The 18342-nt window shown below is 38.2% G+C and overlaps 1 protein-coding gene across 1 annotated transcript in view; it reads right to left on the bottom strand.

Annotated features, from left to right (window-relative positions):
* The window catches only part of insrb (insulin receptor b), an 83198-nt gene that overhangs the window by 19399 nt on the left and 45457 nt on the right, over window positions 1-18342 (bottom strand). Inside the window, exons 3-8 of the mRNA XM_067512028.1 lie at window positions 12028-12233; window positions 11768-11901; window positions 3768-3907; window positions 1521-1665; window positions 1201-1415; window positions 150-276 (exon numbers count right to left, since the gene is read on the bottom strand). Coding sequence (XP_067368129.1) covers window positions 150-276; window positions 1201-1415; window positions 1521-1665; window positions 3768-3907; window positions 11768-11901; window positions 12028-12233 — 967 coding nt within the window. The remainder of the gene's footprint in view (window positions 1-149; window positions 277-1200; window positions 1416-1520; window positions 1666-3767; window positions 3908-11767; window positions 11902-12027; window positions 12234-18342) is intronic.

Here is an 18342-nt window from a genome sequence, read left to right as displayed (position 1 = left end):
AAATGTAAAACATTTGAGTGACAACTATTTTAGGAAACTGTGATATCAAGTGAGGTCAATCACATTATTTTAATTTTAATCAACTATTGATTGGCATTTTATTTGGGCAATGGTACGAACAAATGCTGTGATTTCTGTCACATACTTACGCCTCTTTGTAGAGTACCATAAAGCCCAGCAGGTCTCTGAAGTCTAAGGGCCAGAAGGGCTCCCACTTCAACATAATCATATTTGATTTGGTCTTTATCATGGTGAATTTCAGCAGCTTGGTCTCACCTAAGGAACAAAAGCAGGCAGTAGTCAACCTGCTGACGTTGAGGTACAGAAAATAACATTATAACATCAAAGAAATAAACAGGATTCCTATAAATGTCTTCTTAATTTTTTTACAAACATAAATCTTTGACTTGCAAAAACCTCAACACATTGAGGAGAGATGTCCTATCCCCCTTTACCACATGCACTAGAATCCTGACATTATCCTGACTTTGTCCAAAAGGGCTGTATGTGAGAACACAAATGTCTGGGTGAGATGCTCCAGACATTATCCAGGCGGTATCCTGCGAGCCCCTAGTAAAAAGTCTGTATTATGTGTGTGAGCTTGTACGTGCAGAACCCTGCTCTGTCCCGAACTGTCCTGAGGATTTAAAGTGAACAAATGGGCATGTTGATGACATTTCTATTACTCAAGTGCCACTGTAGTCTAGTGATATAACCGTTTTTTGTTTTTTTTTAGATGCATAGCTCTGATGTGCTGTACACAAAATACTCTTTCCAAGTTTTCAATATTGTGTTAAATTGTGCACACTGGCATCAAATGGAGTTTCTCCTGTGAGGACACTTCTCACTCAGACGATCTCCCACCGTGTGTTATATTTTTCAAAGGCAACTCCGTACAATGTCTGAGGCAAATTTCTTCTGGCATTGTTCAGAGTTCATATGTGAAATAGACTCTATCGAGTTTTCTTTCTTCCAATATTACTGTAAATCCAATCAGACACTTAAATTAAAAAAATGTTCCAACATGTATTTTACAATTAAACCAAAACAATAAAATTAGTTCAAAACAAAGGGGCAAAAACAGCATCTGCAAAGGCTTAAAAAGAAATTTTAAATACCCAGCAAGGAAGAGAAATTAAGGATTATTGATTCCATAAACATTAAATAGCAATCTGAGGTCTGACATTCTGGTCATCTTACAGGAGGCTTGGTCCCCATTGTTGCGTACAGCAATGTCATTTTTTTGGTTGCGTCCCTTCGTTCCCGTTACTTCCTCCATCTTTCTGATTTCAGACATGCACAGTTTGGAGTTGTAGTGGAAAAACGTACGACCATGCTGGATGGTGAGGTTGTGCTTAGACCAGTCCCACAGTTCACGAAGGTTCTGGTTATCCAGGGCATAGAATGCATACATACTGAGAAATACAGAGAGTAAAGAGAAACTACATTTTAACACAATGTAGGATACAATATTTATGTAAATTATATACATGTATGTACATTGAAAAGAGAAGACTTACTCTGCCTCAAGTTGCTCCCCTCTAATGATGTGCAGTTTGCGCAGAAAGGAGAGCGAAACCAAGGCATAGGCTCTGCGAATGGTCAGGTAGCCTGTGATTTCCTCAATCTGGCCCAAACTAGCTTCTAACTCAGCAGCTATGTTATCTGCAAGGACAAAGAAAGTTGGTCAGATAGATAACTACTAAGTGATGACCTGATGGAAATGTGATGGTCATATCAAAGGCATACATTTGAACCACAAAGCAGAAAGAGAACCTAAATGACTAAACTCAAAAGTAGGTGCTGGAAGATTAATGTAAACGTGGTTGCAATCAGGGTTTCGGGCTGTTGGATTATCTAAGTGCAAACGTTTGCAGTTTAGTTTAATAAATAATGGGACAATTCACATAAAGTTCAAGCACCCAGATGTTTTGTAGAGCATCATATAATGCATTTAGTTGACAGATCAGAATGAACGTAAAAAAACCAAACAAACAAAAAAAAAACGGTTTTCTGTGTAGCCAAAATAAAATAGCAATCTGAGAAAAGAAGTGGCTTACTCTCAAGTAGAAAGGTAAGAAAGCAAAGGGTATATTCTGCCAATCATTGTTTGGACGGATGTTTGAGTGAGTGACAGATGCTTATCGACAAGCTAATCGAATAGCCAAGTGAATATTTCTGTGTACCTCAAAACTCAAAGCGCTACTTGTTGGGGATATTTTCTCCTTGTGGAAAGTTAACCTGTCATTCACCTTTGTGCATGGGGTTTACACCAACATAACACAACATAGTATCTGCTTCTGTCAAAAAAACAGCTATGTATGAGGTGTGTTCAGGGACAAAACAGTATAGGTCATCCATGACAGAGACTTTGTGAGAGATTCAAAAAGAGTGCAGAAAGAAGATTGTGTGATATAAAGAATCTTACCTATCCCCACTGTTTGTCCCTGTAGACTACTTCTTTGTTTATGTTGTTAAAAGTAAATTTTAATTTGACTATAGGGGTTTATTTTATTTTCTTTAAAAAAACAGTTTAGCATGACAAAGCACGACATTAACACTTGTTCCGCTTGTCTGGGGCAATTAAACTCTGTAACCAGGTAAGTCGAATGCGTCATGAATTTCCCGATAGGGCAAGTGAAAATTTAATATGTCCACAGTGTTTCCCAAGCATTGATTTATATGGGTCACCCCATGACAAATAATTAAAGTTAAAATTGTATTTCGCTGTGAAGCTATGCACAACGTGTTCAATCTTAGTGTGTCAAAAATCTCTCATTTTAGGGAAACCAGAGACTGGGTCATTTTATTTTTTAGCTTCTCAGCTTCTTGCTCGAAATGGAAGTGGTCTGAAATGCTTAATTTCAATCCCTGGTATAAATTAAAAGTTAAAGCAATGTTTGGATATTTCCATCTGTATAATATATAAAAATATCAGTAATCTGTTTATTGTCCTTGATAACTAGCCATATCCAATTTAGATTAATATGCATTATTCAAAGGCCCTTTACTCTCACTGATGTCATGTCAATGTTTAAACTGCAACATGTAATTGTGAATCAGGACCTTTAGTATATTGACCAATTTGCTTGTTAAATATGAAGTGTATGTCAGACTACAGATATTAGTCTGTAGTCTGATATGTGTCAGATACACATTTAATCAACATGTAATTTATTTCTGCTGATCATGTCATTCTTTTGTTTTATCATGACCTGTAGTATTTTTGCTTCGCTTTAACAATAGCATTTCTGCCTTTTCAATCAAAAAAACTACTTATACAAAATTAAATCCATTAGCTTCTTTAACTTTAAATGCAAAAGCTCACATATGACAACAAATTCAGCAATTGGTTCAGAACTAAAATCCCTGAATCATAGGAATGATGCTTTCTGACCCTGATATTATTGGACAACCCTTTCTACCAGCTGAGCCACAGTTGCCCAACTTTTAACAATTATTCTGAAGTGGTCTAAAAAGCCCTAATGTCAAGCCTTGAATGGCAGGTAAGACAGTTTGGAGTTGTAGTGGGAAAACATAGAACCAGCAAAGATAAGGACTATCATACCATTGGTCTCTGTATTGTAATTGCAATTATGCTCACAATAATAGCAATACAACTATTTGTCATGCCCCCTTTGAATTCTGATGAAGAGAGAAAAGCAAACAAAAAAACCTTAAAGGTGGAGGAAGAAGGAAACAATAACAGTAGAGAACCAGAGCCTCCACAGGAGGTCCAGCAGGTGGTGCGGTGTAACAGTACTCACTCCCTCCTCGAATCTTGATGATCATGTTGCCGTGGAGAACAGTGCAGCCTCTCAAGGCCTGGGCTGAAGTTACGGAGTCAATTATCTTATTTCCCATACACAGTTTAGGACACAGGCCTGCACATGGCGAACAGGTCAACCTGCACACACAGACAGCCCCCCACACGAACATACACACACACACACACACACACACACACACACACACACACACACACACACACACAAAGATAAGGACCTTAAACATCAAAATTAACATCCTAGCGAATGAGAAAAAAAATGCCAATGGGTCATTTAATGCAGCACTACTGGTGCAAAACAATAATGATGCAGATGGATAAGCAAGTCACAATTATTTCAAAATTAATATGTGCAGATATCAGAGATTCAATGGATTTAAACTGAATGGCATGAGGCAGAAACACAATGATGACAATTTCTAAGAACAAGGCTGATTCTGTTGCTCTAATTCAGTTTAGAAGAATGTGAATGATTTAACATTTCATTTACTCAGTGAGATCTATTCAGAGTTTTTTATGCAGACAGTTTGAGTAAGAGTTCTAGATGTTCTTATTCTTTTTATATTTTGTTCAAAGTATTCAGTTCTGTTCCCCTTTTCCTAGATATTGTTTCCTTTATTTGATTTTTCCAGTGACCAAAGTGACAGCCAGATGTATGAAATCTGTGCTTAAACAACCAACTTTACTGTGAAGTGAGTGTAGACTTTCTCAAAGCAGTCAACTCAAAAGAGAGACAATTATGCAGGTGTAATGAGAGGATTATCTGTATAATTCCTTCAATTAATTTGTTAATTCCCTTAAAGAATCAATAGGCTGGTAGGAGTACAATTAGATTACGCAATCCCTCATCCACATCGAGATTCATTGCTTTGTATTAGCACACGAAAATAAACAACGAAACACAACTACAGACAACATAAACAATGTCACTGAAAGACCAGCTGCAGTTCCCAACAGGCAGTCCTCTGTTTCTCTCTCTCTCAGCTCTATAAGTGGTTCCTCTAGCTGCAAACATGTGCTTGCGCACGTAATCACATACACTGAGAAACGAGGCCCTGTAGTGCTGCCTTTCAGGAAACTCATTCACAATAGCCAGGCCTTGTTTAGCAAGTAGTTGAGTACACACAACACCCAACACTTCATTCATAAATTAGCATTCTTGAAGCCTCTTGAAAGAACATAATCCCTCTGTTTGATTCCACTTCCAGCATTGACATCCCTGACCAGAAATGTCTGTCTCACACAGAAATTGTTGTTTGGCTGTTACAGATGGGTTGGGATAGCCAATGTTAATTTTATCCCATCAATTAAGCTCAACAGCAAAACATAAATCACTTAATAAATATTGTGTTATTATTCTCAGTTTAGTATAGGCTCTTTTACCTCTTATTGGCAAAAAAGAAGCCTCATGATGTGCACAAACACCTGAAAACTGTTGTAAACAAACATGTTAGGTCAACTCAAAATTTACAAGGTCCTTTAAAACATTCATGTTCCAAAGTCAACAAAACAACTGCAAAATGTAATATTTGCAGAAGGTGAAGGAGGAACGGCAAATATTTATCTACCATCCCACATGTTAAAGTAAGTAACTTTTTTTACTTGAGAATGAAGTGCTCTTCCTCAATCTTCTGGGAGTACTATGATATATTCTGTGACTCGTTTTACCATGTGACCATTTCCAGTACCAGAGCAAGTTAACTTTCATATAACATTAAGAAAATTGCGACTGACAAACATCAATAATTTATTTATTACTCACTGAATAAAAAAAGAATGACTTTTATTTTGATTGTGTTGTTTTTAACTTAGCCTCCATAAATCCACACTCATCCAAATCATCCCTCTATCTATCTCCCCCTTAAACAACCAGGCCATGCCATAAACACCATAAAGACATTCAATACTGATTCCCACAGGTGCTGCTGTGATCCTTTGTCTGGTGTCTAATTCTCAACCCTAAAAGAGCCAAACTTCCCATTACACACCTACGCCTTTCAAGCTCAAACCAGGGAACAAATCATTGTTTCCCCTCTCTAAGCCTGAAGTACATGGAAACCTACTTTAAAACCTAATGATCTCTCCCAAACAACAGTGACAAGAATGGCAGTGTATTTTGTCTCTCTCTCTTTTCTACCACATGGAAAATCTTATACTCAGCTTCTCAAAAGTAACGCTCTAGTTGCAATGTAGAAAGAGAGGATGTTTTGAGCTGCTGTACTAAAAACACAGGCACACAAGCAGACAGGCTGGGTCCAAAGGCAGCTCTTAAAGAGACAGTGTTGATCTGTCCAGCTGAACTCTATGACTTAAACTCCAGAATCTGCTAGAACCATCTGGAACAGAGGCTGCAGCTGGCGTTCTGGTTTGGTTTTGGACCCAGGTCTGGCGGAAACAGATACACAGTCACACACACAATGCTGTACTGCTGTGCTTTCATAGCATCCAGGAAAGATGAGAAAACTCTTTATACATCAGATATTTATAAGAGCAAGATATAAAGAGCATGAGAGTATGTAAAGAGTATGTCTGAAAGTAAATAACACAGAAAAAGTAGCCCAATTGAAGATACTGAACAGACTATATGCTTAAAGTATGCCAAATACTTTAAACATACTTTAATTTTTTTTAATATAATCAGTTTGGTAACTACTCAGTTATATCAAGCCTCAAAGCATAACAGCATAAGCATAAATCTTTGTCCATCTTTATTGTGTGTGTGTGTGTGTGTGTGTGTGTGTGTGTGTGTGTGTGTGTGTGTGTGTGTGTGTGATTTATATGAAGTGTGTCGTCTAACTGTCTGGGCATGTGTGCGTTTGTCTGGGTGTAGCTTCTGCCAGACTAACCCACTGTAATGACGTTTGTTCTTGCTATAACCAAACCATAGCAGCAAAATACATACACATAAACAGACAGAGGCAATAATGTTGCAATTGCAAGAGAATTCAAATGGTAAAGTCTTATTTATCACATTAATAGCCAACCACATGTACACATGCACATACGCATGCACACACAAACATGCAAGCATATAAAAGATTCCATTGTGCTTATATTTCACGATAACTAGGTGAGACCTAAAGAAATTTTTGGTTCCTCTCTAGGTACCTGATAATCCCCGCAGACTGGCAACATCAAAGTCTCTCTTTTTCTCTCTCTCTCACACACACACACACAGACACACACACACACACAAAGTCATCTTGGGTCTAAGTGACTTTATCATCTCTGCTGGTTGTGCGAAAAGTTCTTTAGACCTGAAAAGTGTTATTTACCAAATAAATACCTCTATACATCATACACCTCTCTCTTACTGGACACTGCACAAGTCTGCACCTGGAAAAAGTAACCAAACCCAACATTTTCCTGGGAACGGGCTAACGTAGTCAGAAACACATTCTGCACACATAAACTACCAAATGCATGTACGTACACACAAACATATACACAGGTGTACCAGAGACACATAAACACCACCAATCAAACACAGACATGAATGGCTGTGAACTTAAACATTTCCCTCTGTCTAATTTTCTCCTCTTTCTTACCAAACATCTTTATGTGAAACAAATAAATGTACTTGACTTTGCATGTGATAATGTTTTTTAAACTAAGACTAGACTGACATGATAGCTGTTGCATGAGATTTGACCCCAGCTAAAAACAAGACATAAGTAATTCATCCATCACTTTTATGCAAGACAATGTTTCATCTTCATTATTGTGTGTGTGTGTGTGTGTGTGTGTGTGTTATGAAAGCACACAAACAAGAGCAGTTTCAAAACAAATACATGTCCTGCTCATTTAGCAATACTCCTCCTTCTCAACAAGAACACCACTGATGTTCCACTACCCCTCTGAAAGAAAATGTGTGTAATAAGGTCATGTCCTGGCTTGGTACACATGCAGACATACTGTAACTGTGAGCCAAGCAAGAGCAGGTTGGGTCTAGGCAAAAAATTATTTTTAGATTTAGTGATGTTACGTTCATGATCAGTCTGTCTTGCAGGTAGGTACGAAGGGATCTGAAAGCTGTTCTTGTAATGTTGTGCCCAAATTTCACTGCCTGTCCTACATCTAATCCACTCCCTTTTTTACTTGAAGAATAAGAACCAGCCATTTAACCAACCGTATAATTTTTCCTTCGGTGTCCTAAAACACACCATTTTTTTTTGTCCCCTCCCCGTAAGTTCGCTGAGAGCAAGAGCAGCGGTAGAGTGACATAGTGAGAGTAAGATGAGAGGGTGTGGCTTTAGTGAGAATAAAATACGTAAATGAGAACATTCAAATGGTTTTATCTGATGGTTATGTAACGGTTACATTTTAAAACACAAACATGGTCACACCTCCGTACAACCCCGCAGGAAGGATTTTGTATAAACTCAACTCAAGATCATGATCCAGATTTAATGAGAAGTTAAGCTCAGGTTATTAATCAGGGCTCAACATTAACGCTTGCTCGCTTGCCCGGGACAAGTACATTTTTAATTCGATAAAGCAGTTGCCCAATTGTTTAAGTAAAAAAATTGGATGCAATGTTTCTAAAACATTGATTTATTTTTGTTGCCCAGCCACAGTATCACCATTGACCATCACATATGGGTTTTCTATTTTTGTAACTACTGAAATTAATTAGGGTACTTTATATTAAACTGTCACACTGACACAGCAGTCTAGCTATGCCATGTTTACCATTTAGTAGCAAAATAGCTTTTCTCGACATCAATAAAACATATCATGAAGTATGATACATTAAGAGTATTTTAAATATGACTGATAAGCTAACTATTAAAATGAAACCTTACTCGTTATTTTGCCTCAATGACCAAAACCCAACCAAAACACAGCAGCTCTCCAAAACGTGATCTGTGTCTGGCCTATCAAAATTTATTTAATAAACAATATCCATAAAGTCGGCATTGTAATATTTTTTACCAGATGGGAAAACATTGCACCTGGTAAAAGTTGTGGCTCAGTTTGTAGAAAGGGTCAACCACTAATATTAGGGTAAAATTGACTGTGATTAAGGGATTTTAGTTTTGAATATATTATTAAATTGTTTTCAGATGTCAGCTTTTGTATTAAAAGTTCAAAATAATTTAAAGTTTAAAATAATTTATTTTTAATAACTTAAAATTATAATTTTAAGGATAATTTTAATTTTTTTTCTTGTTGGTTGAAAAAGCAGGAATACTACAGTATTATAGTGAAGCATAAATACTTATCATGACTATTACAGGTCATGATAAAAACCAGACAATGGGAGTTAACAACAGAAAAGAAAATAACATGTTGACTAAATGTGTACTGTATAGTATCTGACACATTTATGTAGCATCTGTTGTCTGACTTTTACATCTTATATTTAACAAGCTATTCAAATACAGTACTGAAAGGCCTGACTGACAAATATTATGTTTACCAGCCTAAAACATAATTTACATGAATTAAATGGAACCTAATCTCTGACTGTGAATTTAAAGATACAATTTATCAGGAAGTTGACAATTGATTTGCAGAATTTTGTAGTTACAGATATCAGTTAAAAGCAGACTGTCTACGTGACGCACCAACAGGTGGAGAGATACCTGCAGGTAGCACGTTGTTTATGGGATGGTTATTCATAGTAAAATAACCTACTTCATAGTCAAGCGTTTCCTGGCACAAGATTTTCAGCCATGCAGTGAAAATGTTAAAATCCTTTACTTTAAAGAGGTCTTTAACGCGATCAGCAAAATGTGAAGCTACTCCATGATTATTTTCTACCATTTGCTAAAAAGACAAATGTTTTTCCTTATTCAAAGAGGGTGATATTTTCGTTTGAAGAATGAATCCACAGTATTAATGCTTTATGAATTTATTGTGAAGTTTGTAAACGGGGTTAGGACAGCATCAAATGAAAAATAAAAGGGCCAGGTTTCTGGTTCAGTCTCCTGAAATCAAAGACTGTAAATACTTTAAGTTTAAACATGCTGCAAACCTACATTAAAATAAGACTTTAACTCATTTGTAGCGGTGTGGGTCGTATGTAATAATGTTTGGGAAACACCACAGACTGTCATATTTATTGTTCACTTTTTCACGAAACTGCATGAGGCTTTCCACTTGGCCGATCATAGTGTTTACTTGCCCCGGGCAAGGAGGCAAATGTTAATGTCAAACCCTGTACAGTATGAATAACCATCTACAACACAAATGCTACCTACAGATATCTCTTCTATTTACAGATGTCTGTAAAAAACAAAAGCACCTACAGACAAAACAGCAAATATATCAGCATATTGTTTTGAGCAAGATACATTTTTTTATCGTTAAAATTTTCTCTATAAATTCACAGTATCAAAGTTTGGATAAAAAATTTTTTAGAGATGTAATAAAAGGATGCCTTTATGTCTCTTATTATTTATTATTCAAACTCCCTTTAATCATACTGATGTTATGCCAATGTTTTAAGCTGCAAAACATAACATTTGTGAATCAGGCCCTTCAGTATTAGAATCCTATAATGTGTTAGATAGACATTTAAACTTAATTTGTTACTTTTTCTGCTGTTCATCTCATTGTCTGGTTTTACCATGATCTGAAAGCAGAATTTATACATCACTTCATCCTTGTAGTATTTCTGCCTTCTCAAACAAAATTTACGTATACAACATTGAATCTTTATATATTTTGAACTTTAAATACAAATGCTCCTGTCTGAAGACAAAAATAACAATATAGAAAATTTTAAACTATATATTATCATTACCTGACTATTTAATGTTTTGTATGTTAATAAAATATAATAATAACTGTCAAACTCTCTGTTTTAATTTATTTATTATCTAATAGACCCACATTTTCTACTTTGGACAAGTTTAGCTATCAGGCAAGTAAAACATCTCAGCTACTCGCCTGAAGGGCAAGTGGTTGAAAAAGCATTAGCAAAACCTACTAATTAATTTAATAGGACAATAATTGGCTAATAGGTGCACGGAGAGTCAGTCACATGATTTCTCTGCAATGCATTCTTGTTGGCTGTTTCCAAACTGATCTGGTGAATGATTAGAAATGTTACTACATACTGACAGAGTTGGTGGTGGTTCATGTGTGCAACAGAAACTTACTTAAATACTTAAAGCTTAAATAACTTTCATACTATACTGCTGTGACAACTATATTTTCTTTATGTCTCCGAATAGTAAGATTTTGACTTAATGCAGCTATATAATCACTGACAATAGAATGTGACGGAGGCTGTGAAAATACCAGGGACTCGTTTACAGTATCTGAGATTAAAGTAGTTATTTGCATATCAAATTGTGTATTTGCATCCCACATTTGGAAACATCTTTGGTGCTACTCAGAAACCAAATGTAGCAAACTAAAAGCAACTGACATAACATCTATCAACACCTGCCTATGCATATGGTATGCTGCTCATTTTCTGACTCCACTCCACATATCGACAATTAATTCTAGTAATTACTGGTAATGACAATGAACTATTACAGACTATGTTTATTAGTATGTTTTATATATTGACTGTCAAGAAAAAAACTGATCATTTTTTAAAATTCAAATAAAAATTATGGGCAATGAAATCTCAAACGATTTAAATAATCCCTTTCACTTTCTGCAATGTCTCTCTCAACTTAATTTCAAGCCTGAATGTTTTCAGCAGCTAAGCCACAAGGGTGACAAAGGACAAAGAGGCGAATAGTGGAGTAGGCAGTATTTTATACTTATCTTTGCTACATCTTACAACTATATCTCAGCAGAGTTTGTTCTCACCATAATCTCTCGTGTTCAAACGTTACTGAGTATGTTCACTGACGAAAATCCACTTGCTAAAGTCAGAGTTTGATGATTTGTTGTGGGGGACAGTTACGTCTCCTATCATGTAATGATGGTCCACTATCAGTAGCAGCAGTGTTGATGGTGGCAATAATGTTGTGTGTGCTTGTGTGAGAGACAAAGTGAGTGAGGCAGACTCACGTAGTGGAGTTTACAGTGGTGTATCCAGAAGGACACTCTGGAATACAAGCCCCGTTGTGGATGACATATTCATAGCAGCTTGACTCCCGATCCTGGTTCAATTTCTTAGTCTGCTTACACTGGTTGTGGAGTTCCTAGATTTAAAAATAAGAACAGCACATGTTAAATATCCATATTTCTACAAGTACAAAAGCCTACTATATCTACATGTGTGCAAAATATTATATAAGTTCCCCTTTACAATTACAATTATTACCAACCTGGCAGAAAGAGAAGCTGACACAGCGCCAGCCCCTGAAAACGTAGTATCCAGGAGGACATATCTCTACACAGGTGTTCCCATGCTGGAGGTTCCTGCAGGCCACACAGCTACTTGCATTACCTGGTTCAGAACACCCGCCAAGGCACTGGTCATGGCAACACTGGCCCTGGAGGCTACAAGCACCATGCTTACAGTCTAAGCACACTGAGGAGAAGCAGAAACAGAGGAGAAAAGAAAAATTGGTGGTTACAATCACATTAGAAACTGGTGGACTCTGCTTTAGTACCTTCATAACATGTTCACAAAGTCTGTATTTTTAACGACCAGTAGAAGAGCAGTGTGACCACAAAAAAACACACACACAAACACCCTGCAAAGAAAAATAAAACAAAAAGAAAATATCCAATATGCATGTAGAAACCTTAACAATGTTCAGGTGAAAAGAATAATATCCCTGCCTTCTCATGTGGGCATATATATTTCCCTTAACTCAGTGCTCCTGGTGGTTGGCTCTGATCCCAGAGAAACAAGGGTGCCACATGTATGTTTTGAGTGTACCTACACCAGGCCTTCACGACAAGAGTTAAAGAACGGTCAGTTTAAGCATCTTCATAACAGTTAAATGATCCAACAACAAACTTACTAGCACATACTAACAGTGGATGGGAGACTATGGTGAAAGCTGACATTATCATTTGTATACAAGTTTATTCTTGTGTAATGGCCGCTTTAATAAACAACTTCACTTTTGTTTTACTCAGGAAAATGTTATTGTGCGTATAACTGAGTATGGAAGTTTGTTAATGCCAGCAATCTCTCACGTCAGCTAGGTTGCCTGTCTGCTTGCTGTCCAGAGGAGCATTGCTGTGCGGACAGTGTATCGACACAGAGAGGAGGGAGCTAATAAAATGCTCATTTCTACTCCGAGTCACTTGCAGTGATGCTAAATAAGTGTTTACATTTACATTTACACACTTAACTCATTTTCTGACAGATCAAATGTTTGCATGAAGAGTTTGAATGCATGGTGCATGGAAATAATTTGCGTAATAATAATAATAATAATAATAATTACAGAAGTTGTTTTAGTTTAGAATCCACATACAAAATAATCAAGATGGCAGCATTTTTTTATTTATTACCAAATGCACTTTAATATAACACCAAAAGCATCTTGTCCCAGCTACACCCTTTCTAGACACATTAGAAAACATGCTAAAAGCAACAAAACAGAAACTAGTGCTTCAAATATCTAACCCTTTCATTTAATTAATCCACAAAAGAAAAAAGATTAATATGAAGGTCATAACTGAGCCTTAACCGTTCATGACCCCAAGTGTTCACAGTCTCAGACCATGTTTCTCAATAATGATACCTTTGATAAAGCTAAATTAGAGAGATAAATCACAATCATAATTTGTAAGCAGCAATCAAATTGGACGAGTCACCATTTAGAGCGGTTTGCAACACTGAAAAGTGCAATGAGGGCAAAGTGAGACAGCGTTCATGGGACGCCACTTCAGCAAGGACATAACATGACCTCTTACTGCCTAGGATACAACTAGGACACCCTGTTGCATGGGAAAGTTGCCCACTGTGCTGCCTGATTAAAACATCTTTTCTTGGGGGCTGGGGGAGGGGTTATTGTAAAGGACAAGACCAAGTAAAGCTTTGTTGTAAAGGTAACATTTGATGTATAATTGATTAGATGTTCATATATGCATATGGGCTCAATACCAGCGCAGCTGATGCTTGTAATATGGCCAAAGGCAAAGGCTAAGAAAGGACAACATAACAATCAGAAGGTCAGCGTTGTTAGGTAGCAATAATTACAGTTATGAAGAAACACTGTAACAGCATGCTTGTTGTGCTTACAGAAACATAAAGACGTGGCTCTATTGTGGTTCTAAAGCTTGTGAAAAAGCAAAATATTTTTTCAACTGGTTAACAAGTTGAACCATCCCTGAATTTGATGTAGCATAAGCCCAGCACTAGCAACTAGTTCATGTTGGTTGAAAAGGGGTATGAGTAATGCAGGAAAAAGAAACTCTGACCTTTTGCCGTAGTTCATTCAGAGGTCACTCCTCTGCATTTTCTTTACTATGAACTACTAAACTCACCACTGCACACAGTCTTCTCTGACTCACAGAAAAATGCACAGCTCTTCTCCAGCCCTCCCCCTCTCATCAGTCTGCTGTGTGTGTATTGTAAATGCTGGGGAGGGCTGAGACACCTCCCCGATCCAGCTCCAGCAGGGGATCCATGCCAGAGTACCTATCCAGCTCCAGATCCACCCTCAGCTTCAGCCAATGTGTTTGCTGACTGGGGGAGGCAGCCATTCAATGACTCTTCCATGTTGGGGAGGAGACACCCAGGGTTAACCCTGGCCCTGCTGGGGCAGACACAGCTAAGGATTGAGCATGCTGTGGAAAATGAATCTACTGTTGCTGGTTTGGGTAATTAACAACGACCATAGAATGGGAGAAAGGCCATAACAAAGACAATGAAATCTATTTAATAGACAACCATAGGCAACAGCTGTTTAAATGCACCTGTTATATTAATACATATTTAGTAACTGCAATTAATCAGTCAATCAATCAATTGCATTAGGCTGTTTTATTTTATCGTATATTTGTCCTCTATTTTTTCTTCCCAAGTACATCTACCCCGATCTTCTCCCATTTCTAACTGATGGTGGTCTCAGCAGATTCAAGATTCACAGAAGTTTATTGATCCCATAGTGAAATTGAGTACTACAATAGAATAACACCACTAATGCAGCAGTACTATTACTGTATTGCCCATTTAGCCCCTGCTATACAAGCTAGGTGCTACACCAAACATACTCCAGTCAGCTCACTCATTCATTCATTTCTTTCTCTTCCCCTGTCCTCATCTCTATCCCTCCTCACCACAGCCTCACCCTGCCTTTCACCACTATCTATCCCGCTATCTGTCTGCCCGTCTTCATAGGCCAGCCAGCCCCTCCCACTTTCATTCATACAACGCCTTGTTGTGTTTTCATGGTGGCTAGATGGTGGGGATCCAGAGAAGGAGGCATTTCACTCACATTTCAACAACAAGAGACGACGATGAGGCCACAGCATCCTGGAAGCTTATTTCTCACTAAATGAAACACGCAGGCATGCTTGCAGCTTCCTCACATATGCACACACAAAGTAAGGGTTTTAAATGCAAAGCCTGATCAAAGGTGTGCTGTGTTTACCTTTCATTTAGGCGTGGCAGCAAAGAGCTGGAGTTACTCACTCCCCAGGGAACAAACATGGTAGAAGCTGGGCAGCCAATGGTGTGCAGGCACACGCGACAACACTTCCTGCTCTTAACACATAAAACCTCCCCTTTAATTGGCAGTGGTGTCTATAGGCGAAGTGCTGGGAACAATAACAAACACATTTTTATCCCAGAGCCATTTACACAGGAGAACACATGCACACGCATGCACGCACGCAGGAACACACAGTTGCTGGATTCATGTTTACTATATTTGGCCACGGTGGGAGTCCTAAGCTTCAAAAGCTTTGCTATAAAGGCTTTGAGTGATCTGATGTAAGAACTTCACCCTGAGAGAGTAGAGGAGACAGACAGGGGGAGGCCAAGGAGTGTAAACAAAAACACACTGCTTGCTGGGAGGGAGAGAGTGATACTGTCATCAGAGGCATCAATATACATGCAAGTGAGCATGCACATACACAAATACAAATACACACAAAGGCAAAGGTTTGTTTGTGTTCACTGTGATGACCAAACGGAGGAGGAAGGAGGTAACAGAGGAGGAAACAAGGAAGATGACACGATAAAAACAAAAGATAAAACACGGCTTCTTATTCACACACACTCACCAACTAACTATACTAACTAACTTTGAGAAGGAGGTTTCCCCAACAAAGTAATGGTACTCCATCACTATCTAGTGCAATGCCCATGACTTAATATGCACACATGCTTTTTTATGTATGCATAAGTGCACAGTCAGAAGGGCTTCCAAGTATTCAAATTCTCCTTTGAGAATCTGTCATCAAGAGTTTGATGACAGCAATTCAATAGTAGTTGTAGAGTCCCTTTTTTATCCAGTTCCGGAGGTCACCCTGTTGTATGCTTCAACTAAGAAAATGACCATGACCACATAGAGACCTGTAGACAACAAAATCAAATGGTGAGTCGAGCTTCATGGGCATGGTTTTGCTCCCAGCTTTGTCTGTCTGTTCATTGATTTCCTCGTCTGTGTCTTCCTGTGTACTGGCCGGCCCTGCTGGCCCATCTTGTTACCATGGAGATGGGTCCAGACATAGACTGTCTGCAGTAATTAGCGGCATGTTCCCAAAAGATTTTTTCTTAGATTCCCCTCTATTCATCATTTGTGTCTTGTCTTTTTATTGCACAGCTGTACACTCTCCTATGGCCCTTTAGGCTCTGCACTCTTCTCTCCTCGACATATCCCCTCTACTTTTTCATCCTTGTGACCCTCCTCTGCTCATTTCCCTTTTGCCCCTACCCTGTCCAGCCACTGCATCTAGCCCCAGGTGACAAATCTTCTCAAGAAAGTCACAGCCACTAGATCACATTATAGACGTTTCGGCTGAATCTACAATCAATACATCACACTGATAGCTCTTATTCTAATCTCCACAAACACATCTGTTGTTACTACCTGCTCCACTCTATAATTCTCATCCCTTTTTTCTAACCAATATTCTGTTACATTCACTGCCACATCTGTGGGCTCTGTCCTCCTTCCCCATTATCATTCTTTTCTTCCCTGGTTTTTCATACTGCCATCAGCTGCGCCAACTGTTGCTGGTACACTACAATACACATGCATAAACAAATACAAGCTGGGATCGCAAACACGCACACACACACAATGTCCATATGTACAGCAAATTTTATTTTGGCTGGGCTGATATTTAGTCAGGTTGATAAATATGTAGCCTCTTTCACATATTAACTTTGCACAGTCCGGCAAAATCAGCTCCGAACATTGTCTGGAGTTGAATGTCCCACATGTAACATGGAGTGGAAGACTGTCCATGCCTGAAGGTTGTTCATGGGAGAAACTTTGCTTGATTTCAGTGAGGCATACACTAGGCACAACATAATAGAAAAGGGGAAACAGAAAGATGCCGTGGCAGTAGCCTGATAAAAATTTCATCAACACGCTAATTCCTTCAGATTAAATCCCCCTGACAAATTAGGACAGACCTGCATCCTCCACATACAGACTCACACACATAATCCAGACTTTGTCCTAGGGGGATCGTAGGATAATCTCAGGAGTGACATCGCATCGGCACACATACCATCTCCAATTAAAGTGCAGAGAATTTAACAGCCACGTGCAGCAAACAATGTGGACCAAATTGGAAGACACTATCAGAAAATACCTGAGTGGTTTCGCGCTGACCCAAGAGATATTTGATATAGAATTGATTTCTGCTCTTGCTGGATAATCACTGCCAGTCAACAACAACTACTTTCAATTTTCTTTTATAAGTCAATCAAATTTATGTCAGTAAACACACTGGATGATGACCATCTGCTTTAAGCTGACAACGGTTGAAGCAGTTGGCCCAAGAATGCAGTTTCAACTTTATCCATGTCACAGAGGAAATTAAATGCCATAATAAATTAAATTACACTAAACTCTTTTTTCTGCAGCATTCAAGCTCTATATAATCATGGGCACAAAGAGCTGCAGTGATTTGAAATCTTTAACTGGGTACTCCTCTGAGTGCAGTTTTATGGATTGCAGTTATGCTTAGATAAATACCTTGCTTCATCTGGGCAATTTAATCAGTGGTGCTGAGTGGTGGCCCAGTCATGACTAAGGTGTTTTTAAGCCTTCCCTTTCTGCCTCAATGCCCTGTTATCACCTCATATTAGCCACTGAAGAGAGAGAGCACAAAAGGAAAAGAGAGAACTCGAAAGCTCTCTCTCTTTTTCTTTCTGTGCCCTCAGTTGACACAGAGAAAATGTTTATCAAAAGGCTGATTGTCACAGTTTCCATCTCTCTCTTCTCTCCTCTTACCTTACTCTACCTTTCTCTTTCCTCTCATCCTACCTCTAACCCCATTCTTTCCATCTTTTGATTTAACATTGAAATCCTTTCTCCAGTAAAAATGGTAATATATGGAAGTTTTCAGCCTACACAATAAATGGTAAAGCAGTGTTTGGGAAAGTGTATGCAGTTACATCTGTGTATAAATACATAGATAAGACAGAGGTTAATAATACAGTTGTACAGGGACAGATAAAGGTGTAGCAAAAACCATATAGCAAGTGCCAAGACAAG

Source organism: Channa argus, chromosome 8 (genome assembly GCF_033026475.1).
Source record: "Channa argus isolate prfri chromosome 8, Channa argus male v1.0, whole genome shotgun sequence".
In the NCBI taxonomy this organism is placed as follows: domain Eukaryota; kingdom Metazoa; phylum Chordata; class Actinopteri; order Anabantiformes; family Channidae; genus Channa; species Channa argus.
The sequence above is the reverse complement of the archived record's forward strand: the minus strand, read 5'-3'. Positions and strand labels throughout refer to the sequence as shown.